Genomic DNA, 26,297 nt, shown 5'->3' with positions numbered 1-26,297 from the left:
ACTGTAACCCGCAGTTATTGTGAACAATTAAGAAGAATCATCATTTTTTTCTCCATAATTTGTGCATATTCGGACCATCAAATATTTCACATGATAGTCAGTCCACTACATCAATAATGCCATAGGAAAGACCCAACACTTCTCGATAGCCACAAACTAGTATAATTCTCGTGATGAAACACTTAATCAGATGCGTTTTTAATTTAAATATTACATATTGCGACATATTTCGGTATAATCTTCAAAACGATATCGGAATACTCCTTAGGAAACTGATAGGAAGATAGCGGTTTGCATTATCAGTTTATTTTAGCGCCCGCCCGCTGTAATTGTGCCGATGAACAAATATTCACCATCTTGATTTGATTTTAGTTTTAAAAAGTGTTGAACATGAAAATAATGTTCAACTCTTCGCACCAAGAATTGTCATTATATCGAAATAGTTGAAGTATTCGCGAAAATGTTCAATTTTTCAACATTGTTGCGTACAGATATATTCAAAAAGGTTTTTCAGTACGATGGACGTTTTTTGAAAGATAATTGTCTAGGCACGCACATTTCATAATTTTGGGAAAAAGTTCAATATGAAACCGTGTTAAATCATTATTTGACAATAAATTATAAATCTTCCATAACTAATTCATTAAAGCGAACCTAAATGCGGCCTTAATTTATAGTTGTGTATATTCTAAACTGTATTCGAAATAATATTGCAGTGGTTTAATTTTGTTTTAATTATAACTGTAGCTTGGATAGGCATTTGAAGTGCTTGCCATGGAGGCCATTCATGGAGGGGAATAATTAACGAACGAACATATTTAACATCCGGGTACTTTTCAAAGCTATGACGTTTTAGTATCTGATCGCATTCGTATACGCCATTGTACATAGCCGTTCATGCTGCTAAGCATTGTGTACTATTAGTATAAACTCAACTTTTATATGCACAATGTGCTTTTTAAAACTTGGGTTAGAGCCTTATGCGTTTGAAACACAGTATTCTGAGAGTGAAAGCCCAATTGCGTTAAAGTACCGTACTTCCCCGATCGTAAGCCCCTCCCGAGTATGAAGCCCATCCCTATGTTTTTACTTGGTATTTATCGAATTGAGAGCATTCACGATTATAAGCCCAGAGTGTTTTTACTGGGCGTCGACGATATTCTTTAAAATATGCGTGTAAAAGGTGTGTTTCATTTCATAATAATCGTGATTGGCATGTTAGTTTGGTTCATGCTTTAATTTTATGAGAAAACTCGCATTAATTTCAAGTTCAGAGTACATGGAATGTACACAACGTGATTCGCATCGTTTCTATTCTGTCATTTACTCAGGATAAACATCGATGTTGCAATTCTGGAGTAATCCATATTTCTTTGAGTAGTAGCCTTCGGAAAGCCAAAAATGTGATCGTCAAGGCGTGTACCTGGTTATTGGGCATGGTTTACTTTGAGACTATCATGAAAGGCCTAGGGTGAACGATGAGACATGTTGGCGACCGAGAAAGGTGTTTAAATTCTTCCTCCACACTCAGTTTACCCACGGTTACTATTAACCGTCGTTTATATCTCGGAAATTGCGAATCGCCAGTTTTCATCTTTTTTTCGTTGCAATCAGTGCTACAGATCGCATTTTAACATTGCGGTAATTCACTTCCGCATTGCGCTAAAAAATCATCGTCAATAATCGGAAAATTTCATCATTACGACACATCATTTAGATTGTTTAATGAAAGACATGACCTGTTATGTCAAAGGAAGTTGTTCCAGGTCAAATCGTGCTGAAAAACCTCATGGTGGAAAGTTGTTTTGCGTCGAGAGTTTGCGTACGATCGAAAACATACCAAAACGAAGATAATGATAAATGCCTTCGTCCACTGTTTCCTCACAGACCCTACCCATTATTTCACCGTAAATTCAGACGGTATGTAAATCGTATTGTAATAAAATGTGTGTGTTTTTTATGAACATGTTTGTTTTTTCATTGTAAGTATCGTTCAAATCAATGACGCATTTTTTTTTCAAAAATAAGTATTATTTTCCCGAGCCCGGCGTGGTGAACGAATATTTTTTTTTGGATGATTTTTCGTTGTTTGCAAGATGGTTACAGTGTTTAACCCCAAAACAAAATCATTTTTTCTGAGTTGGTCCTCGAGTACAAGCTCATCCCTTACTTTTCCTTTACGTGTTCATGCCCCCGGGCTTATGATCAGGGAAGTACGGTATACTGTGAAGATTCGGATCAGTCCAATGTGAGTGATGAAAGTATATCGTTGACGATGCCCCTTGTTCGGATGAAAGTTTTATTTCAAATTACACGGAAGTCTGTGAACAATCTGCTTGGTGTTCATGTGACGCTTGTCCCATGATTTGCCAGTGCAGTCCCGTGAATACATGGACGAAAATGTTTCCACCACCACCCTACGAACTCAAGATTGCATACTCCAGCATCCATACTTTGAATAATTTGCACGCCGCACAGTGCAGTACTGGAAACAGCATTTATTAGACAGTTAGACAAAAAACAAAACAAAATGCCTGTCTCGATCAATCGCACATCCATAATGTTTGTATGTTGATATGCTTGTAAATAACATTAACATAAAAGTCGAAACAACCTAGACTAGAAGTCAATTCACCAGTCCAGCCAGCTATGGCTCCCTAAGTTGCTTATATTTAATCAGATACTATTTCGTCATCATGCTTTGTTACCTTACCTGTTTATACCACATGAGGGCGTTTTTTTATGGCAAGATGGCGCAAACGGAAGTCCTTCGCAGGTTTATGGTTTCTCATATTTAAATCATCATAACTCTGAAGATAATAATGTTTTTAATTTTTTTTTTCAAATTTATAATCAATATACATAACTTGATAAATACAAACACCAAAATAGACTCTATTTAGTTCCCCTTTAAGGACCTACATATGAACTTCGCTTAGATGTATAGGTTTTTCGTAGATTTGCATGGACTTGACCTTGTGGATTGTGTTTTTTTCGCCAACATAATTTGTTATCAAATGCCAGTGAAAACACATCGTATAAAAAGAAATCTTGAAGTATTGCTCCCGCGATGTAAAGCATAGCGGGTGGTGTCATGATTTCATTCAGCCGTGATGCAGTCAAGCTTCGGATGAAATTGTAGATAATAGTCACCGCGTTTCCACTCAAATAAAGTTGTATAGTTTTGTTCATATTTCTAATAAAGTGCAATTAAGACGGTAAAATATAGCGTTTTTGAACGGAAATAGAACGCCGACTCTAAGACAGGGTGTCGGCTTTTCTTGTATAATATCAGTATACACTTAACACTGATTGACGCACCTGATTCTGCCTGTCAGCGTCAATTTAACCATTTCTTATTAATTTTATTAAATATATGTCACATAGTCTATAGTGGTATATTTTTGTCGATACGTATACGTATATGGGTATTTAAGTCCATTGTACTACATACGAGTACAACTAAACATATATCAACTTCCAAAATTGCGTTAAAAAAATAAAAATTGTCATTTAGTTGGGATTTACCTAAATATGATGCCAATATTAATACTTTGCATTTTATAAATATAAAAAATTAAGATTCTCTGAAAAAACGAATTCAGGACACACAAATGCTGAATATTAAAAGGAGAATATTTCAGGTTGTCGCACGCATTTCCATATACTGAGATCAAAATGGCGCCTAACAGTCGTCTTTAAATAACATTTGATGCACTTCAAGCGCAAAAATACAGATAAGACATACCGTTATCTTTTTTTTAATGATTGATGCCATGCCTTTGTGTATATGACAATATCACTGTCACTCCCATTAGCTATTCCACAAGAAGCATTGTTGATGTTCATAATAATTTGCATGTGCCTTTGTCACCACAATCTCCGTTCCTATTTTAATTTAAAGGACCGTGATGCAGCCGTAAAAAAATCAAACCGGAATTTGTATTCAAACATTGTCCTCGGCGTTCGGAAACCACCAAAGAGAAGCGGTTTCCATGGCAACGCAACTGATGATAGAGATTTTGACAAATCGCGGTCGAGGCAACGCGTCTTACTCCGACATGATGAGCATACTAATTCCACTCTTTGTTTTCTAGAAAGCTGTCTCGCTCGTCACCTTGGAATGGCCCCTAATCAGGTATTTCTAGGTAAGCCGTCGGGCATAATCCCTTGAAACCGTGGGTTTGTTAGCGACATCGCTAACACGATTTCGAATTCCAATGGTATTCGAGCGAAATAAAAAAAAACATGGCATTAATACGATATATTTCGATATCTATTAATAGTTCTTATTATATAGGATTGTGTTTTACTGAATCTTCATATTTTTTACTCCAATTACTTTTTTTACCTATTTTTTGAACATATTATTACGTTTTATATTTTGTTCTGTCTTTATAATTCATTGTACGCGCCTGTTACAATCTCCATGGCAATAACATATTCAAACCACATGGTGCAGCAAATTAAGCGTAGAGTAATTACCAGATGACTCACACCAAACAACACGTGACCAAAGACCAGAGATAATGGATGTCAGCGATGTGGTCTAAACGAGTTTAGACTACCAAATTTCGGTAAGCAAATTAGCATACACCAAAACGTATTGAGATTCAGGCGACGATGTAATTGCGAGTTATTCAAAACGAAGTGGCGGTATGCTATAATCATCTGTTAAATTACGCACATATATACATCCAAATCGTTACAATTCGACTGTTTTTATGGTACTTGCCTTACTAAATACCCGGGATTATATATTATACTGAGGTACCCACTTTACTTATGTATTTAGGCCTCAAGGTTGTTCCCTCGATGTCATCTAATTGCGCATATATTTACAAATACGATACATGTAATTTGGATTTATTAACTTGAAATGTGATATTTGGAATATAAATATGATTATACTTTTCACCCATATTTAAACAACTGTGATAGAAAAATGGAACCTGGACAAGTATAAACAGTTGCAAAAGCAGCCGTTCTGACTTACGGTACATTTATTTAGTAGGTTTTCCACTTTTGCCTGATCGGAAAGGTTTTGACGAATACGACGCTGATGGTCATGAGTATGTATCAGCGGTTCAAATGTGTCAATAACAAAAAAGGTGCTCAACAACAGTGTTCACCACGTCAACGTCAACATCCACGTGATCAAGACTAGTTGGGGATAATTATCGATTTTTTATTAATTTGGCAATTAACAATTTTTATTTGGTCAGTATTAAATTAACTGGTTCGTGAAATTATTCAAAATGTCTCTGCGATATTCATTGCATTACATGTATCACTTATATTATGTTTAATCCAAATTCATCGCTCATGAAAACCTCCACACGGCATGTTGCTCGTCGGATTACTTATTATTCAGATTAGGAATTGTTGTTACAGGTCACATGCAAAAATCGTTGTGACTTGCACACTGTGTGCATACACTGATGTTAATGTAGATTGTCAAAGCTCCCCTCAAAGTGTATGACATACTAATATATTTGTGGGTATTTTCATTTAGAAAATAGTAGGAATAGGATATGACACCAAATAAAATAAATTCCTTTTTCGATTTCGATTATGCTAATTCACATTCCATTAGCATCGCATATTACAATCCTTCCCCAGTGGCCACTCAGCAATGAGGATGAACGTGTTTACAGTTTCATCTCCTAGCAACAACAAATAGATGATGGACAGCAGTGAGGTTTAGACGGGTATCTTGGTAACCGCGATAAACATTGGTGTATTGATTGGTTTTGTGTTTTACTTTTTATTCTGGATTTCAAATCGCGAGACTAGGCTAGAAAGAGGAAAAAAGAACCCACCTCGTTAGTGAGCACCCAGACGAAAATTACCGACAACCGTTAGTGGATTTGAAAGGACATACTTAAACAGCGGTCGGAAAAAACGCGTAATCAGTGGAGAAGGGTGAGTAAACACATACAATTTATTTACAAATTAAGTAAGTGAAAACCAAGTGTAAACTATCCAACTCGTGTGTCTGCTCAATGTGAAAATTAGAAAAGGAAAGATAAAATGGCGAGGTGTGAATCATTACAAACAGCACAATCCATGCCATATGTTTAGCTGTTTGCTCAGCTACGATTAACTGGAAACGGTGAATGGATTCATCATCACCATCTTTTCTCCATCTTGAGGATAGGAAAGCCATGACGATGATGATCAGTTATCGATTCTTGTGCTTTCCGGTACGATCAATATATTGAGCCACCGTTCCATTTGATCTAATGCGTCTCATTGTGTTGTGTCTCCTGTAACGCCTTCTCTCCTCATTGTTTTCATGACGTGTGATTTAAAATAAATTGCCATGTCATGAAATTGGTAGATGGATTTGTGAACACTTTAATACAGTAACATACTTCATTAGATTATGGTTGTTAATTTGTCATTGTAGCTCTCAATCATTGCGTCGTCAAACTGATCCATCTATGTGTTTTTATTTGTGATTTCAAATCGAGAACCCTCCGCGATACAATGTCACCTTTAGTAAAATTTAAAATATTGTCACAAATTTTATATACGAAAAATCTAGATTATATATATCGTTGTATGATTATATTTCGTTGCTACTGATAGATCACCACTGATGTTCACATTGTTTTGTTCTATTGTTTTTTTGTTTTTTTTGGCATGTGTTGCTACTATAGGTTTCCATATCAATTGTAATTATTGGCGATTTTTTTTAATGGCTGAACAACATGTGTGCTCATGGGGTCAACTGCTTTAACAAAGGTCGAACCGTTGCTCGGCACATATACTGTATTTTCACAACGATTAACCGAATTATTTTTTTTTCATAAATTAGGCAATAAATTGTTTCTACGGATACTGTTATGGTGCTCTGATTCTTGCACAACGCGATACTTTCTTTTTATGCCAAATTCGTCTCAAACTATATTGCTACGATGCAACCCTAGAACACGACGGGAACATTACTGCGGAATTTACGACATGTAAATGTACGACTTGATCCAACCTAGTCCGTTACAGGCTTTGAATTGATATGTATATAAACACAACCTTCACGGATTCACGTTATTTTAAGTGCGACATGACATGGCTGGAGATTGAAATGAACGCGGTATAGACCTCTACCGATGCGACGCATTATTTCGAACGATATTTGTCCATCGCCATTATTATTTACTGCATCAGACATGTTATATATCGATTTATTGCATCATACCCGTCTGTTGTTGCATTTATGCCAATATTACTTTTCGGCATGTGGCCATAATATCGTGATTATCTCATTTTAATGGGAGTGGCGTGTGTTCTTGTTTTATGCCTTTTTTGATAATATACTGATATTGACTATGTAGGCGTCGCTGTGAACAGAAATGGACGTAATGTGTATTTTTCATGAGACCCACACTCCGAGGTGATTTAAACGTCTATGACGTAATGGTAATTCTCATATTTTATAGAACCATGTGAAAACGCGTGATTAACACGATATAAACTTCTCATATTTTGAATTCTGTGAAAATAAAACTATAACTAAATCATAAATACAGCCTTTTAATCAAATAAAGCATGTATCGATTTTAATTTTCGTTTCCAATTCAAGCGTAGTCGACTGAATCAATGTATGGGCGGATAGTTGTCATGGAGACGTGACGTGGCTCGGCGTTAGGAGGCCCAAAGTTTCGTGCTACGTACGCTATTCGTTTAATATATATTGCATATACGTCTGTCAAATTCCAGTTTTATCAAAAACCTTCGGAAATGTTTATTATTATATGGAAATGCTTTGACATTAACCTTTTCACTGTCACTTATACTTAGTGTCAACTAATTATGCAAAAAAACACATTGAAAAATAGGTCACTAAAATCGTTTCCATGGAAAGTGTATTTTAATAATATTCACATGTCGTTAAAATCTGCACGATTCTGTATCTCTATCACTAATACACATCCAAACCTTCCAACCCATTTTCGTTTAGTTATTTTGAAACCTATTGTTCTCAGACTGAAATATACATGCCAGACATGATGGTTTACGGAATGGAGTAGACATTCTACTTTTAAAGCTGGCATGTTTCACAGAGATGCATGAACGTGCATGGATAACGTTCTCTAATATCTGAGCTACTCTCTCTATATATGCATAATTCCAAATACTGATTTGAAACTATTACTAGTATTTAATCACATATAAATATTTATCAATTTAACAAAAGTATGTATAGGTGCTCGATTATTGAATTTGCATTTGATTTAGTTTCGTCGCATCATCGAATGATAACACTGTAACTTACTGTGCTTAAATCACTCTAATTTGTCTTCTCGACGTGCGATTCCTCCTCCGTGGGCGTACGACAAACGTGGTGAATTGTGTGATGTATTCCACTATAAAAGGCGCAATATGGAATTATTCTACAATTGTACTCGCCCCGTAACCATGGTAATCCATTGTTAAATTCAGAATGACATATTTTCGTACTATGAAAAACTATTATAATTAATGATACTCATTCCCGTTTCTATGGCAATATTGCATGAAATAAAATTGGTCATATTCAATTACTGATTCAAATCACGATGTGTTCATTCCCAGACTGAAGGTTTACGATTTAAAATAAAGCGTTTAAAGACGCACTAGTTAGGAATATATTTAAACTTTAGTTAGTAAAGAATTAAATTTTTGTCTAATTTGGCTTGTGGAGACATTTCAAACAGCGCCACCAAGTGTAGTATTTGTTCTAGTTTTTTCACCATTAGAATTTGGACATTGGCGGCGGTGTGAATAACATCAATCTATCTTGTGTATGTCATCGCTGTATAGAGCATAACACGTGCTGGCGTCATTTCAGACCATACTTTCACAACGAACAAAACTTGAGTTCAAAATTTGGGAAATTTGATAAACAAAAAAACTGGCCAGAACAAATATGTATGAATTTAAATTGGAAAGTCATAAATCAAAATAAAAACAGTGTAGTTCGTTCATCTAACTGTAACATGTCTGTTCATCAACTTTACTATAACAAAAACTGTCTAAACCGAACTTTGTGTCCAATGAAATGACAGGTAAAGAAAGTCCTGTAGAAACGGAAAATCTCTGTAAGTCGAAAAATAATTTTTCTGTACCGTTAGTATTAGTTTTAGACTTAGATTAGGTTTTCGATTGGTTCAATTCCTCTAATGTTTTTTTTCCTTATTCCTATAGCTTTTGAAATGAAGACCTGTCAACAGTTGCTATGGGAGGTCTTTATGTTTGTCACCTTTTTGACGAGTCAGGTCGAATGTCGTAAGTAATTATTATTATTATTATTATTATTATTATTATTATTATTATTATTATTATTATTATTATTATTATTATTATTATTATTATTATTATTACTATTATTAATATTATTATTAGTATTATTACTATTATTACTATTATTATTACTATTATTATTATTATTGGGTTATATTATTAAGTATATGCAAATTATATTTAAACAATAATGAACGACCCCCCACAATCCATTATCGGGGTTTGCGAGGGTTGGGGTTCAATATTGTTATTATTTTGTGGCTATACCAGTAGATTTGTTGCCACTAAAAAGCAGAAAACAGTCACTGGCCCCGAAATCTGCGTAATTTAACATTACTTTCTGGAAATTCGTTTTTATAAAATCTCATATGACAACCTAAGAAATAAACTAGTTTATTAAATAATCCGTCAAATATTATTGTTTTTCAAAATCATTTCGACTGTCTGTGCACAAGTACGTAGAGGTGCGTACTCGGGGTACATGTACGTAGTCGTATCGTTACTCCATCTCATAAGTGTTTTGAACAATCAAGGTAGATATTATTGGCAACAGTCCAGTCTGTGTAATAGTTTTGTTTTTCAAACACTCCGGACGGTGATTTGATGAAGCCGGATGAAACTTAGGGGCGCAGTAAGCAAACAAACATGGTTTGAAAGCTAGTGATGGTGTCCCACTATTTAGCGGGCGAGCCAGGAGAAACAACAATAATTTGACTGTTTAACTAAGAAAACACGACTGAGAACAGGGTTACTATTTGTTTATGTAAACTGTGCCCGGACTGCGACATTTACCGAAGAGTCGGCGCTGAGGAAATACAAGTCACATCGATCTTTCGTCATCTCGTTTCGCAATGATGTAGTACAACAGTGTCCACTACAAAAAGCAGAACAAACCCATCTGTCTGTACTCGCACTCTGTAGATCTAGATAAGGGCGGGACTCGTCGAGGCGCGCCATGTCCAGCATGGCATCCATGCTACGTACACATCGTGTATAACAAGCATTGTTTCTTTACATGATCTTAATCTTTACGTGAATGTACGTACATTTAAGTGATCTTAACCTGTTTAAAAATGTAGTCAAATAGTCAACGTTTCTTTTCACAGTGACGAAAATAAGACTACAACTCGATTTTGCCACAGAAGAAACTATCGATATTGTCTTCGGTGAACCGAACACACTCACGTTTGACATTGACATTGTTGCGCAAGGGGATGGGCTGCAGACGGGAGCAGATCTGGCGATGGTGGCTTTCTTGGCATCGGGAGGAAGCAACAGTTTGATAGATGATACAAAAAAGACACCTGATTATAACATAACACTATCCGACGAACAAAATGTTCAGGTGATCCAAGCCTCACCGAAAGGTCACGGCGAAACTGAAATAGTCAACACGTTCACTAGTGTTGACGTTATTCTTGATTTCACGGGTACCCCAGGATGTTATGACACCACTGCCACACCCGGAAATCCCTATGAATTGATCTGTATATACGTTGACAGTGTCGGAGAAAGAGTGACAGACACCGTCGTCCCTGATACCTACTGTATAGAGCTAGACTCGTGCAAAAGTAAGTACTTTTCATGCAAATCTTCATAGCAATCATGTTTGTGTTGGCTGTCATGAATATGCATTTGAATTCGTTTCAGCAGTATACGTGTATGGCAAGTGTGAAAACATAATACGTGTATGGCAAGTGTGAAAACATAATATGTGTATGGCAAGTGTGAAAACATAATATGTGTATGGCAAGTGTGAAAACATAATACGTGTATGGCAAGTGTGAAAACATAATACGTGTATGGCAAGTGTGAAAACATAATACGTGTATGGTAAGTGTGAAAACATAATACGTGTATGGCAAGTGTGAAAACATAATACGTGTATGGCAAGTGTGAAAACATAATACGTGTATGGCAAGGTTGAAAACATAATACGTGTATGGTAAGTGTGAAAACATAATACGTGTATGGCAAGTGTGAAAACATAATACGTGTATGGCAAGTGTGAAAACATAATACGTGTATGGTAAGTGTGAAAACATAATACGTGTATGGCAAGTGTGAAAACATAATACGTGTATGGCAAGTGTGAAAACATAATACGTGTATGGCAAGTGTGAAAACATAATACGTGTATGGCAAGTGTGAAAACATAATACGTGTATGGCAAGTGTGAAAACATAATACGTGTATGGCAAGTGTGAAAACATAATACGTGTATGGCAAGTGTGAAAACATAATACGTGTATGGCAAGTGTGAAAACATAATACGTGTATGGCAAGTGTGAAAACATAATACGTGTATGGCAAGTGTGAAAACATAATACGTGTATGGCAAGTGTGAAAACATAATACGTGTATGGCAAGTGTGAAAACATAATACGTGTATGGCAAGTGTGAAAACATAATACGTGTATGGCAAGTGTGAAAACATAATACGTGTATGGCAAGTGTGAAAACATAATATGTGTATGGCAAGTGTGAAAACATAATATGTGTATGGCAAGTGTGAAAACATAATACGTGTATGGCAAGTGTGAAAACATAATATGTGCATGGCAAGGTTGAAAACATAATACGTGTATGGCAAGTGTGAAAACATAATATCTGTATGACTGATGCAACAACATAATATGTGCATGACTGATGTAACGACCTAGTATGTGAATGACTGAGGTAACAATATTATATGTGCATGACTGATATAACAATGTAATATGTGAATGACTGATGCAACAACATAATATGTGCTTGACTGTTATGACAACATAATATATGTATGACTGATGCAACAACATAATATGTGCTTGACTGTTATGACAACATAATATGCGCATGACTGATGTAACAACATAATGTGTGCATGATCGCTGTGACAAAATAATATGTGCATGACTGAGATAACAACATAGAATGTGCACGACTGATGTAAAACATAGTATGTGCATGACTTATGACAAAATAATATGTTCATGACAGTTGTGACAACATGATATGTGCATGACTGATGTAACAATATATGTGCATGACTGTTGTGACAACATAATATGTGCATTACTGTTGTGACAACATAATATGTGCATGACTTGTGACAACATAATGTGTTCATGACTGATGTAAAACATAGTATGTGCATGACTTGTGACAACATAATGTGTGCATGACTGATGTAACAAAATAATGTGTGCATGACTGATGTAGCAACATAATATGTGCATGACTGTTGTAACAACATAATATGTGCATGACTGATGTAACAACATAATATGTGCATGACTGATGTAACAATATAATATGCATATGACTGTTGTGACAATATATGTGCATGACTTGCGACAACGTAATATGCGCATGACTGTTGTGACAACATAATATGTGCATGACTTGTGACAACATAATATGTGCATGACCTGTAACAACATAATATGTGCATGACTGATGTAACAACATAATATGTGCATGACTGGTGTAGCAACATAATATGTGCATGACTGATGTAACAACATAATATGTGCATCACTGATGTAGCAACATAATATGTACATGACTTCTGACAACATAATATGTGCATGACTGTTGTGGCAACGTAATATGTGCGTGACAGTTGTGGCAACGTAATATGTGCATGACTGATGTAACAGCGTAATACATTATTACTCCAAGTCACGAATTAGTATAAAAGCAACTGTTCAAGTATAGCGTCGTCTTGTCACACATTATTATGCGAATATGATGAAAACTAATCAATATATCCCGAAACATTCATACACCTATATATATTATGGTATACTCCTTTCGGACCCCCCCCCCACTCAGACTGTTATACGTTATATAGATGGGAAGGTAGATTTTATAGTGTATAATACGTGTACCATCACATTCTCAAATAAACTCCATGTTATCAAATTTACCAGCGTACAGTATCAACATGTTAACAAACGTGCTATCGAATAAATATAGAGCAGTTTTATGAAAGTAGTGTATATGATTTATATTATTTCTATATGATAGTATATCGATACATGTAAATGAATTCTGTGCTATGAGCGTTTCAATTTCTAATTTGGCCTAATTTGAATTCTGAGTGAGACAATGTTTTGAGAGACAATGGGTACAAATGGTGGTATCGTGATTTTGTAATACTAGTATTGACATGACAGTCGAGTGAAACTAACGTATGGAAAATCTTATGTACATTTAAATAAGTACTAAAAACAAAATATTGGAATTTTTATTTATTTTCAACTGTGTTCACAATGTCTCAATTTTCTCAATGTTTTGCTTAGGCATCATTACAGAAGATGATAGTGGGGTGCCGACTTTGACTGAGCCCAGTGGCGCTGATATTGACATAATATATGGAACATCAAAAACTTTCGATCTTGAGATTTCTACAACTCCGACAGACAACACTGAAACCGCCGATCTGCCGCTCGCTGCGTTTGCTGTTGAAGTGTTTATCGCTACGTCCGTAAATGGAGATAACGCCACACATACCGTGAACGCAACTCTTGATACACCCACTACCGCAGTTACGCCGTCGACTGAGTTTATAATAGACTTTACTGCAACATTACCCGACCTGAGTGGACTGAACTGTGAAGTGCATACACACGTGTGCGTGTCAATAAACCCTGACGTCGGTGCCCCCTGGCAGTGGGGGTCAGGAACGGATCCGAAGATAGCCTGTTCTGCACTCACATGCACTAGTAAGTATGGTCTTATCTATTAAGGCAAAAAGATCTGTTCCTGGTTCAGAGTTTCTTTCAAAAACGAATCGGTAATGCGATTATGTTTCTTCTTTTTACATAAAACATCACTATATTACGCCACCAACGTGGAAAATAAAAAAAAAACTTTTTAACAATGAATGGCAGAAAGCTGTGCCTTAGATTAATAACATATTTATAACAATTTGTAAATACCGATCATCAGCTTTCTTTCAAATTCAAATATTTAATAATGAATGCGCGTGCAAACCTTCAAATGGCATAGCAACTGCGACTACCAACTTATTCGAAATAAATGATTTGCTGGTTAAATGATATTGAACTAACTCAATAATATTAAAGCGGGAGAGTAGTCACCTGCGCATGCGTCAGATGGCCATAGCGTGTCATTCTTTACAAACAAGCCTTTGCGTTTTAGCGTGTGTTGTTGTCGTTGCTTGGGACTCAATTCCCGCGTGTGCACAGGTGACGACCCTCTCGCTTTAATTAGAACTCACGATGACATTACCAGTTTTATACCTTTCACTGCAACTTCACGACTCTAGTTTTATTGTAACATTATAAAGCGAAAACAAGTTAACAATTGCGATCCGTTATGTAGATATACGAGCAAACTCATCAAAGAAACGAGAGTTTGGTAGCTAAAGTAATCAATGAAGTGATTTATAAAATTGTACATGAAATCTGTCCAGAATAAATTCGTACCGGGATTTCAAAGAAATAAAAAATGTACAATTTGTTTTTCAATGAAATATAATTTCTTCTATACAGGTGAAATTGAGGCAGATCCTGTACCGATTGTCACCAGCAATCCAAGTGGTGACCTGGACATTGTTATGGGAATCACCACCGAGTCTTTCAATCTTGATATCACACTAACAACAGGTCACCATTCTGCTGAAATAACAGACGATGTATTTGATATGTTCACCGTCGTCGTCTACTTGGCCAGCGCTAACGATGGTTCTGATCCAACTGATAAAGTCGACGGTGTAGTGAGCTCACAGGATGTAACGATAGAACCAGATGTTGGAAGTGAGGGAAATCCAGTCGTCATCAATGTGGTTGCTGAAGATATGGACACCACAGACTTGAATTGCGATGACTATTCTTATATTTGTGCAAATATCACGTCTAAAATCGAGGACGTTTGGACATGGGCTAACGCCAGTACTGATGCCATTGTGTCGTGTGTTGCAATATCAACCTGTATTGGTATGTTGTTTCAAATGTTATGCAATCAATAAACAATAAATTCGTTTATTGCTGATCTAGTCTTTAGTGATGTTCATTAATGTTGTCGCTTAAAGATCTGTTTCTCCTCAACATGTTATTATTTTTAAGTGTGTTTTTTTTTCGGTTAATTACAGGTAATATCACAGCGGATGTTACGTTAGCTAACAATGGAGGTGGAAGTTTAGAAGTTGAATTGGGCGAAGTCATAGCGTTCGACTTGGATATAGCCATAGATGTAATCGATGACAGCGCTTTGGTCGATAATAATGGCAACAATATGTTCAATATCAAAGTGTATTTATCTGGAGACGATGTCGGAAGCAATGCATCCCCTAAGATGGACGCCACAGGAATTTCTTCTAGCGAGGTGGTACTATCTACAGGTGTAGGCGCTACTACTTTGGCTAGCATACAGGCCGACGTAAACACAGATGGGTTTTCGTGTGCCGTCTTTACTCATGTATGTGTAGATGTTGAACCTAAAAGCACGGCTCCGTACGAGTCATGGCAATGGAGCGATGAAATGGTTAAAGTGGCATGTTACGAATTCGACGACTGTACAAGTGAGTATAAGTACTAACACCATGAGAGCCACGTGTAAATGATTTTTCAACATCCGCTCTATCTTTAAAGCGGGTGAGTCGTCACCTGCGCATGCGCCAGGCGTTTAATTGTTTACAAACAAGCGTCTACCCATGAGCCTTTGCATTTTTAGCGTGTTTTGTCAAGTTAACGTCGCTTGGGACTCAATTTCCGCGCGTGCGCAGGTGACAACCCTCTCGCTTTAAAAGTGCTGGTGTGTGTCAAATCAGTATAGTAGCAGCTGCCTCATAATAAAGATGGCAAAAAAATGGCGTTGGATTTTTTTAATGTATTACATTTCCTCATATTACGATTCATACATTTGTGTTGCAGCTTTATTGTACTTGTATTATTGTACATCAATATCCTGATGCATGGACACAATATCAATAAAAATTGCAATTACTATCATTTATAACAAGTGTTAAACATAATAATATTGCGTTTCATCCACAGTACAAGTCACCGATGATACAATCACAGTGGAACCAAATGCTGCCAGTGATCTAGATATTATCATGGGAATTACTGACGAGGAGTTCATATTGGACATAACTATCCTTACTGGATCTGAAACAGGTGAAATCATGGATTCCGCGGACGAGCTGTTTGACATACAAATCTATGTCGCCTCAGATGATATAGGGACCACCGATTTAAACAAGGGAGACGCCATAGTATCAGAATACAATGTTACCATCGACACCGTGGCCAACACCACGGGTATTACCGCCACGTTGTCAGATTACGATCTCACAGGTCGCAGTTGTGCTGACTATAGCTATATCTGCATAGACATGGGTCCTGTTGGTGTCCAGTGGGCGTGGAATGATACAGTCGATCCTCACGTGTCATGCGTACCAATTGGAACTTGTACTAGTAAGTATACGGGGATAAATATAGGCTAGATAGTTGTTCGTAAATGCCATGCACAAAGTAAATAACTTCAAAATTTATGTTGATTATTGATATAGAGAATAAAACTGCTTATATTATATTTAAAGGGCGGCAGTCATCGCGCCGCGTCTTGTTCGATATGGGACTCACAGCGACGCATACAACGCGTGTAAAATACATTGTTTATTTACATGAAATTCGGACACGCGCTGCGCGACGACCACCGCGCTTTAATTAGACCAAGAATACACACACGTTGTGAACAGTAACTGCATGCCGAAAGGAACATGTTGACGAAAGTGTTAACAGGTTTCTATTTCAATCAGGTTCGATAACGGATGGAGACATATCCATAACATCAGATGACTTGACTATTGACATGGGTAAAAGGAAGGTATTCGATTTGGAAGTTACGATTCCTGTGGTAGAACACAGTGCGGCGATCGAAGGTGACGCCAATGTATTGTTCTCCATGCATTTATATTTATGGCACAACGAGCTGAACACCACGTCAAAACCAGTCAGAGCGGATGTTATCAGCGAAACCGTCACCATGACAGAAGGCAGTGACACTGTGATTAGCAGTGTACGAGCTGACATAGGTCTATTCGGTCTTAGTTGCGACGATTATACCGACATCTGTGTGAGCATCAGTCCAGAAGATGAAGCATCATGGGTATGGCATGATAAGGTGGTGTCCGTTGAAGCATGCGAATTACTGGGAGCATGTACAAGTAAGTTGCCTTACCTATGTAAATAACTTATCTCCACTAACATATTTATTTAAAATCCATGTTATACAATTTTCCACATTTGATTTATGTATACAAATATATCAGGTTGCGTGGGGCTCGGTATAAATTATCATTCCACCCTCGGACACAGATAGCTGTGACCTGTCTGCGGCCTGTCACTAAAACAACCTGTGTACTACTAAACATAACACATGTACCTGCATCTTGAAAAGTCACTTATCAGATTTGTTGTCATCTTTGCAGCCCAAGTGGAAGGAACATCCATCGCGATTGCTGCCACCAGTGGTACGGATTTGGACATCGTCATGGGAACAACATCCGTCTACTACCTAGACATCACCATCAATACTGGCGAAGAGACGGGCCTCATCACTGACAATGGCGATAATTTGTTCGATATCGAGTTCTTTTTATTTCAGAGCAGTATCCAAGATGGAGGATCGCGTTCACACGTGACTGCCGCTGTGCCAACATATCTTGTAACTTTAAAAAATAGTTCAATGACCGAACTTATTAACGTCAACAACACAGACTATCCGGACGATTTGTTGGGTCTAGAATGCAGTGCTTGGACGAGTCTGTGTGTTGCGATTACACCAGCGAGTGCGGAATGGACATGGGCGGATTCAATAGTCTCTTACCAAGCTTGCACTTCCATTACGGGATGCACAAGTGAGTTTATATTCAGCTGAACAGCAACAATTATGTTCGACAACCATCTTTCAAGGCAATGACATGATGTGATTTCATGTTCATGTTATAGACACATTGCATCAAATGAATACAATTCCATAGAATTTTTTTTCAAATTAAACATTTACCTGCCAAGTAGGGATGTGATAGATATATTTCAGGAGAACTGTTTAGTGATACAATTAGCTGAATAAAATGGTAGTTTTTGACGTACCATGTGAGAGGGTCGGTAAGGGGTATTTTCGTAAGCTGTAATTTATTGTTTTTGTTTTCGTAATAATTTAATTAAAATGAATAAAAAACGTAAATTTGTAGACATGGGTAAGGTGAAAAATGTAACCAGCTATTTTATTCGTCCGTAAACTGTACAAGGATCTTGTTTTTTGTAAGCGTATATAAAGCATTTTCCACATTAAATGTCGCAATTCGTACGCAATTTCAAATTTTGATTCTTAAACACAAATTATCAAATATATTATGAAAATGTAATTAGGAATGTGTTTTATCTGTAAAGTGTAAAAAACTATTTTTTACTGTAAATGGAACTTTCATTGTATTTCCTGTAAAAAACGTAACATGCCTTTTTATTCCCTGTAACCTGTACAAGGTATCCCCCTTGTCCCCTTCATGTGAGACTGAAATACGAATTATACTTCAATTTAGTGAGTCGTTGTTATGTACTTCTTAATATACTATGTGCGAGCACGACTTGCGCCTTCCGGGATAATTTATTTTATAATAAATGAACTAAATTCTACTTCTGTTCTTTCAGCTGTGTTGACACCTGCATCCGAGCCCGTTATAATATCTGCGCATAATAGCGCCCAAATCTCCATTGCTATGGGGGCGAGTGAAACAGTTTCGTTGGACATCAGCATTGGAACAGCTGGTACAAATACTGGTAAACTATCAGACGCTGCCAATGCTCTGTTCAGTATCAACATCTATTTAGCAGCTGACAGCAGCGGTGCAAATTCATCTGCGAAGATGGCAGCCACAGTACCCAGTACAAGTGTTACCATAGCTGAAAACGACCAGTCTGTTATCAGTGGTGTAGTTGCAACATTCGATCTGACAGTGAATGTCTGCGAGGATTATTCTCACATATGTGCCGATGTGACTCCTGCTTCTAATGAGTGGTCTTGGTTTGATCATACTGATCCTGAAATGGGGTGTTCTGTTATTGAAGTTTGTACCAGTAAGTATAGTTCACCTGCTCGTTTTAAAGCGGGGGTGTCGTCACCTGCGCATGCGTCAGATGGCCATAGCGTATCATTGTTTACAAACAAACTTCTACCCATGAGCCTTTGCGTTTTTAGCGTGTGTTGTTATCATCGCTTGGGACTCAATTCCCGCGCTTGCGCAAGTGACGACCCTCCCACTTTAATACTGATAGCTGTCTCCAATATTTCGGCATCCGTACAGCAGATACATGTCAAGTAGAAATCAACTGACCAATATTTCGTTTTGTTTTTTTCAGCTGCCCCTACTATTGATGTGTCTGTTGCCAATAATGCTAATGGGGACTTGACCGTTCAGATGGGCGAAAGTAATACATTCAATTTTGACGTAACGATTACTGAAACCTCAGGTGATGCAGTGACTGGAACCGACCTTTACACTATCAACGCTTATATAGCAACTGACTCTATGGGGTCCAACCCAAAACCATCTAGCACAGTGTCAGCATCCATCCCCGATAACACTATTGGTTTCTCTGACGGCACTCCTGCAGAGCTCATTAATGTGCAGGCTGTTATGGACTTTTCTAGTGTGATCACTTGCCAACAAGCAACCAGTTTATACTACAGCCATGCCTGTGTTGATTTGTCTGAAAATAGTGGCGCTAACCCGCTGTGGTCAATGACTTCCCTGAGTACGTCAACAGCCTGTGTGCAGCTTACATCTTGTTCATGTGAGTAGCATTTAGCTTGTAGATTTTAAAACCATCATTTCATATATTTGCTAAAAAGACATTAAAGGGCGGCAGTCGTCGTGCCGCGTCCTGTTCGATATGAGACTCATAGCGACGTATACAACGCGTGAAAAATACATTGTTTATTTACATGAAATTCGAACACGCGCTGCACGACGACCACCGCGCTTTAACAAACGTTTTGATTTCCACACATGTTGTGCATTAATTTGACTTCAATATTCTCCTTTTCTTCAGCACAAACTATACTGAGCTTTGATCTGTCCGCACTCGATGTTATTGGTCCAACAAATGGTAAGGTAACCCAAGGAGAAAATGTGGATGTTACCTTTGATGTAACTATTACGTCTACGCCATCGTCTAGTTCGGTTACTGGTAATGACAACTGGAAAATAAAAGGATTTCTTGCGGAAACATCAACTGGAGGAAGCCCAACAACTAAAGTGGAGAGCACTGCTGCAAGTATGGAAGACCATGTCGGACAAAATTTAAATGGAGGTGCCTCGTACGAATTCACATCTGTAATAGTCACTCTCCCGCCTCAGTCAGAATGCGGTAACTTGGGTTATTTCTGTGTGGAACTAACACAGGGTGATGGAGCTGACTGGTTCTTTGATCCATTCGACTCATCATTAAATACATTGTGTACAGCAGTCACATGTGGAGCAGGTAAGATATCAATGTCATTTCACTTTATGATTGAAGAGTGATCACTACAATGTCGAAATTGTATGGCACTGCAATTATGTAAAGTGTGCTCTGTTCACTGTGTGCTCTGTTCACTGTGTGCTCTGTTCTCGTGTGTGTTCTGTTCTCTGTGTGCTATGTTCTCTGTGCGTTCTGTTCACTGTGTGCTCTGTTCACTGTGTGCTCTGTTCACTGTGTGCTCTGTGCACTGTGCGCTCTGTTCACTGTGCTTTCTGTTCACTGTGTGCTCTGTTCACTGTGTGCGCTGTTCACTGTGTGCTCTGTTCACTGTGTGCTCCGTTCACTGTGTGCTCCGTTCACTGTGTGCTCTGTTCTCGTGTGTGCTCTGTTCTCTGTGTGCTCTGTTCACTGTGCGTTCTGTTCTCTGTGTGCTTTGTTCACTGTGTGCTCTGTTCTCTGTGTGTTTGAAACCATGAATGAATTCTGCATGGCTTGTATGATACCATGTGTGAATCTAAACGTGAATCCTGCATAGTATCTTGTATGGTGCCATATTTATATCCATACACGAATTTTACGTGATAGCTTGTGTGATACCATGTGTGATACCACCATGTGTAAATCCACACATGAATTGTGAATGATATCTTGTATAATGCCTTGTGTAAATCCATACACGAATTTTACGTGATATCTTGTGTGATACCATGTGTGATACCACCATGTGTAAATCCACACATGAATTGTGAATGATATCTTGTATGATGCCTTGTGTAAATCCACATACGAAATTTGCGTGATATTGTGTGTGATATCATGTGTGTTACCATCATGTGTAAATCCACACATGAATTGTGAATGATATCTTGTATGATACCTTGTGTAAATTCATACACGATTTTTTACGTGATATCATGTGTGATACCATGTGTGATACCATCATGTGTAAATCCACACATGAATTGTGAATGATATCTTGTATGATACCTAGTGTAAATTCATACACGAATTTTACGTGATATCATGTGTGATACCATGTGTGATACCATCATGTGTAAATCCATACATGAATTGTGAATGATATCTTGTATGATGCCTTGTGTAAATTCATACACGAATTTTACGTGATATCTTGTGTGATACCATGTGTGACACCATCATGTGTAAATGCACACATGAATTGTGAATGATATCTTGTATGATGCCTTGTGTAAATTCATACACGAATTTTACGTGATATCTTGTGTGATACCATGTGTGACACCATCATGTGTAAATGCACACATGAATTGTGAATGATATCTTGTATGATGCCTTGTGTAAATTCATACAGGAATTTTACGTGATACCTTGTGTGATACCATGCGTGACACCATCATATGTAAATCGACACAAGACTTGTGAATGATATCTTGTATGGTGCCTTGTGTAAATTCATACACGAATTTTACGTGATATCTTGTGTGATACCATGTGTGATACCATCATGTGTAAATCCACACATGAATTGTGAATGATATCTATGATGCCTTGTGTAAATGCATACACGAATTTTACGTGATATCTTGTGTGATACCATGTGTGACACCATCATGTGATAATCCAGACATGAATTGTGAATGATATCTTGTATGATGCCTTGTGTAAATCCACATACGAAATTTGCGTGATATTGTGTGTGATATCATGTGTGTTACCATCATGTGTAAATCCACACATGAATTGTGAATGATATCTTGTATGATACCTTGTGTAAATTCATACACGATTTTTTACGTGATATCATGTGTGATACCATGTGTGATACCATCATGTGTAAATCCATACATGAATTGTGAATGATATCTTGTATGATGCCTTGTGTAAATTCATACACGATTTTTTACGTGATATCATGTGTGATACCATGTGTGATACCATCATGTGTAAATCCATACATGAATTGTGAATGATATCTTGTATGATGCCTTGTGTAAATTCATACACGAATTTTACGTGATATCTTGTGTGATACCATGTGTGACACCATCATGTGTAAATGCACACATGAATTGTGAATGATATCTTGTATGATGCCTTGTGTAAATTCATACAGGAATTTTACGTGATACCTTGTGTGATACCATGCGTGACACCATCATATGTAAATCGACACAAGACTTGTGAATGATATCTTGTATGGTGCCTTGTGTAAATTCATACACGAATTTTACGTGATATCTTGTGTGATACCATGTGTGATACCATCATGTGTAAATCCACACATGAATTGTGAATGATATCTATGATGCCTTGTGTAAATGCATACACGAATTTTACGTGATATCTTGTGTGATACCATGTGTGACACCATCATGTGTAAACTCACACATGAATTGTGAATGATATCTTGTATGATGCCTTGTGTAAATCAACAAACGAATTTTGCGTGATATTGTGTGTGATACCATGTGTAGTACCATCATGTGTAAATCCACACATGAATTGTGAATGATATCTTGTATGATGCCTTCTGTAAAACAATACACGAATTTTGCGTTATATTGTGTGTAATACCATGTGTGGTACCATCATGTTGAAATCCACACATGAATTGTGAATGATATCTTGTATGATGCATTCTGTAAAACAATACACGAATTTTGCGTGATATATTGTGTGAATCATAAATGAATTCTGCTTGATATACAGAAAAAGTGATTTACTATCAAAATTCTCATCATTTTCTCGAATTATTTTCAGCTGCCGGTAACATGGTTTGTGTCAGCATCCTACTTAGCATATTGGGAACACTTGTGTCATTGTGGTTCAACGTATAAGGCAATGAAAGTATTTTTACATAGACGGGACTACGTTGTATTTTGCCAAACGTGAACTCAGTCATCGAGAAAGTTACTTATCCGATACACCTTCGGACATGTTGTCGCACGGGGTTCAAACCATCACACATGCACATTGGACTTCTGTTTACGGTCAGCGGGGAAGCAGATGCTTGCATTGTGTTCATGTTACATAAGCCGTCCATTGTGGGTCCCGTCAGGCACGGGAATTACATAATTTACGTGTTTCACATAATCATTTTAGTGCACCCAGTGAGTATATATTTTCATGAATTCGTGAACATTTGTGACAACTCTCATACCTCCAATGGTACCACTGAGAGGCAATACTAAATTTTATTCACTTGTAATATATCTTTAAATCTATTCTTTAATTCTATTTGTAAATATTACTAATCATGAAATTATCTAGCAGCCCCATTTGCATATTGATCATTTGTATTGTTATTTAGTTGACATTAAATCATGAGAACAAAATCGTTTGTGTTGTTAATATAACCTACGCATTTGTAAGGAATATATCTGTCTCGGATTCAATAATTGTAAGAAAGACAAAAACAATGATGAGCCAACTTTTTTTGTATATACGTTTTAATCGATGCAATCTTTGCATACATGTTTGTACGTACATACGTGACTGGCTCAATGTAAATATATAAAATAGTGGTTTGTTGCTATGACAACTGATTTCATTCTTTTCATTCGTGATTATATGATTTGTCAGTCTCTCTTTACCAATATGTGAAATACCACATGTGAGTGATTTGTTTGCGCTCGATACTGATTCCTATCCTAATCTGAAAGCTGATATACTTTGTCTTAGTGTTTTTACATCGTTTGACTTTGTATATGTGTTGAATTGGAAATGTTTTTGAATACTTGATCGAATATAAGATGAGTTTTGTAATTAAATATAACTTTCTGTATTAAAATAAAATACATTGTTTATCATATTATTATGTTCAATTTCTACACTTTGACTTCACACATCATACATACGCCATCATAATTAACATATTCTCGCATTATACTTTATTAGATACTAAGTCCGCTCGTAACAAACGCGTCGATACATACGTTAATCAACGTATTTGTACTATAAACCTCATATGAATATTCCGTTAAATGATAATGGCCATTTGAATTCATTCGACCTACTTATTTTGAAGTCCATAATGTTACAGAGTCACTACGCATGTTCTGCTTCGTGAACAATGTAACACAATTAACAGTTATTCGCTACCGCGTACAATGTTTGCAGAATTCTTAACTTTTCAACACTTCTAGGAGGTCCACTTAAACTTGCTTGCAGTATGTTGCGATTCCGAAGACAAATTCTTGAAAATAAATATAAATTGCGTAAACGATGGGTGAACGCGAAAGTCCTGTGACCGCCAAACCCCAACAATTCTTGTGATTTCGCGGTCATAGAACTTCACCCCTTGTTTGCGCAATTTATATTAATTTTTCAGGAATTTCTATTTGGGATCGCAACACACTGCAAGCAAGTCCAGGATCGACTGGACGTTTGGTGCTAGCTTTATACGCACAGTTATAGGGTATAAAAGGACCATGTGAGTAAGCATACTACTCTTACATCACAATACAAGAATTACAAGAGGCATGGTTAGCTCAAACTTACGCCGGCAATAAGGTCACTGAATAACAACAACAATATGACAATTAACATAACAATACCACGTGTTCGTGTTTAGTTCCTAATTACACCCAAGGTGAACGGTGAGAAATTTGATACTAACAACATTCAAAACAACCTTTAATTGGGTCTCACCGCCCTTGTTTTGAAGCCACATCGCTGGAAAACCCCGGTAAATGCGAAAATTTCAACTGCTTTGACGAGCGCCCTCATTTGACGCATGTAATGAACAGGGATGATGCCAATAATATATTATTCCTTATATTTTCACGTAGGATGTGCTCTCGCTGTATCTCGTTAAAATTGTGGTTGCTAAGATGGGCTCTTACACATTGCGTCATATTATCTGAATTTATTTTTTTCTCCTAAAGCATCAAAATCGGTAAAAGAAATTAACAATATAAATTGGGTGTATTTGGAACTGAGAGCAACGTTTGATAATCAAGTTGAAGACTCTATTTCTATACCGTAAAAGAGTAGAGTAAGAGTTTATGGAACGCTCACATTTTACTATCGAATATTTACAATATGCCTAAACTCATAGTTGCTGTCGACATAGGAAGTAAAGTAAGCAAATAACACCGAATAAACGGCAAGGTAAAGACTATGTCTAATTATAGTAAACACGTACTGCGTGCGTGACTCGAACCGGCGCTCGCGTACGGCACCTAATCGCCTAGCTTCACGCCACTACACGTCTTCCCCTCGGCCACCGGGCATCCTAAACTCATAGTTGCTGTCGACATAGGAAGTAAAGTAAGCAAATAACACCGAATAAACGGCAAGGTAAAGACTATGTCTAATTATAGTAAACACGTACTGCGTGCGTGACTCGAACCGGCGCTCGCGTACGGCACCTAATCGCCTAGCTTCACGCCACTACACGTCTTCCCCTCGGCCACCGGGCATCCCCAAAAAAGGATGCTTAATAACCGAGCTTATTACGTGCAGAGAACATGAAACCCGTCCACGCGATACGCGCCACACAGCATGGCCAGAATGCGGCAAAGGCCTTCAGATCTGGCTGTAGTA

The 26,297-nt window shown here is 37.3% G+C and overlaps 1 protein-coding gene across 2 annotated transcripts; it reads left to right on the top strand.

Annotated features, from left to right (window-relative positions):
* Positions 1–4,063: 4,063 nt before the first annotated feature.
* On the top strand, positions 4,064–24,561 carry LOC100367307 (uncharacterized). Of its 2 annotated transcripts, XM_085491338.1 has the most exons (15): positions 4,064–4,148; positions 4,463–4,577; positions 5,797–5,925; positions 9,193–9,273; positions 10,395–10,859; positions 13,578–14,000; positions 14,793–15,236; positions 15,392–15,820; positions 16,296–16,718; positions 17,063–17,470; positions 17,735–18,163; positions 18,957–19,382; positions 19,665–20,099; positions 20,358–20,789; positions 23,511–24,561. In XM_085491338.1, the coding sequence occupies exons 4-15, from the start codon at positions 9,201–9,203 to the stop codon at positions 23,585–23,587; spliced, it is 4,464 nt and encodes a 1,487-aa protein (XP_085347464.1). In that variant the 5' UTR covers positions 4,064–4,148; positions 4,463–4,577; positions 5,797–5,925; positions 9,193–9,200; the 3' UTR covers positions 23,588–24,561. The 2 variants fall into 2 exon arrangements, with proteins under 2 accessions (XP_085347464.1, XP_002733777.3); XM_002733731.4 differs by lacking the exons at positions 4,064–4,148; positions 4,463–4,577 and having other exon boundaries at positions 5,628–5,925.
* Positions 24,562–26,297: the final 1,736 nt, after the last annotated feature.

The sequence above is a fragment of the Saccoglossus kowalevskii genome, chromosome 16, assembly GCF_978046115.1.
Source record: "Saccoglossus kowalevskii chromosome 16, keSacKowa6.1, whole genome shotgun sequence".
Taxonomy (NCBI): Eukaryota; Metazoa; Hemichordata; class Enteropneusta; family Harrimaniidae; genus Saccoglossus; species Saccoglossus kowalevskii.
This window is presented reverse-complemented; position numbering and strand designations above follow the sequence as displayed.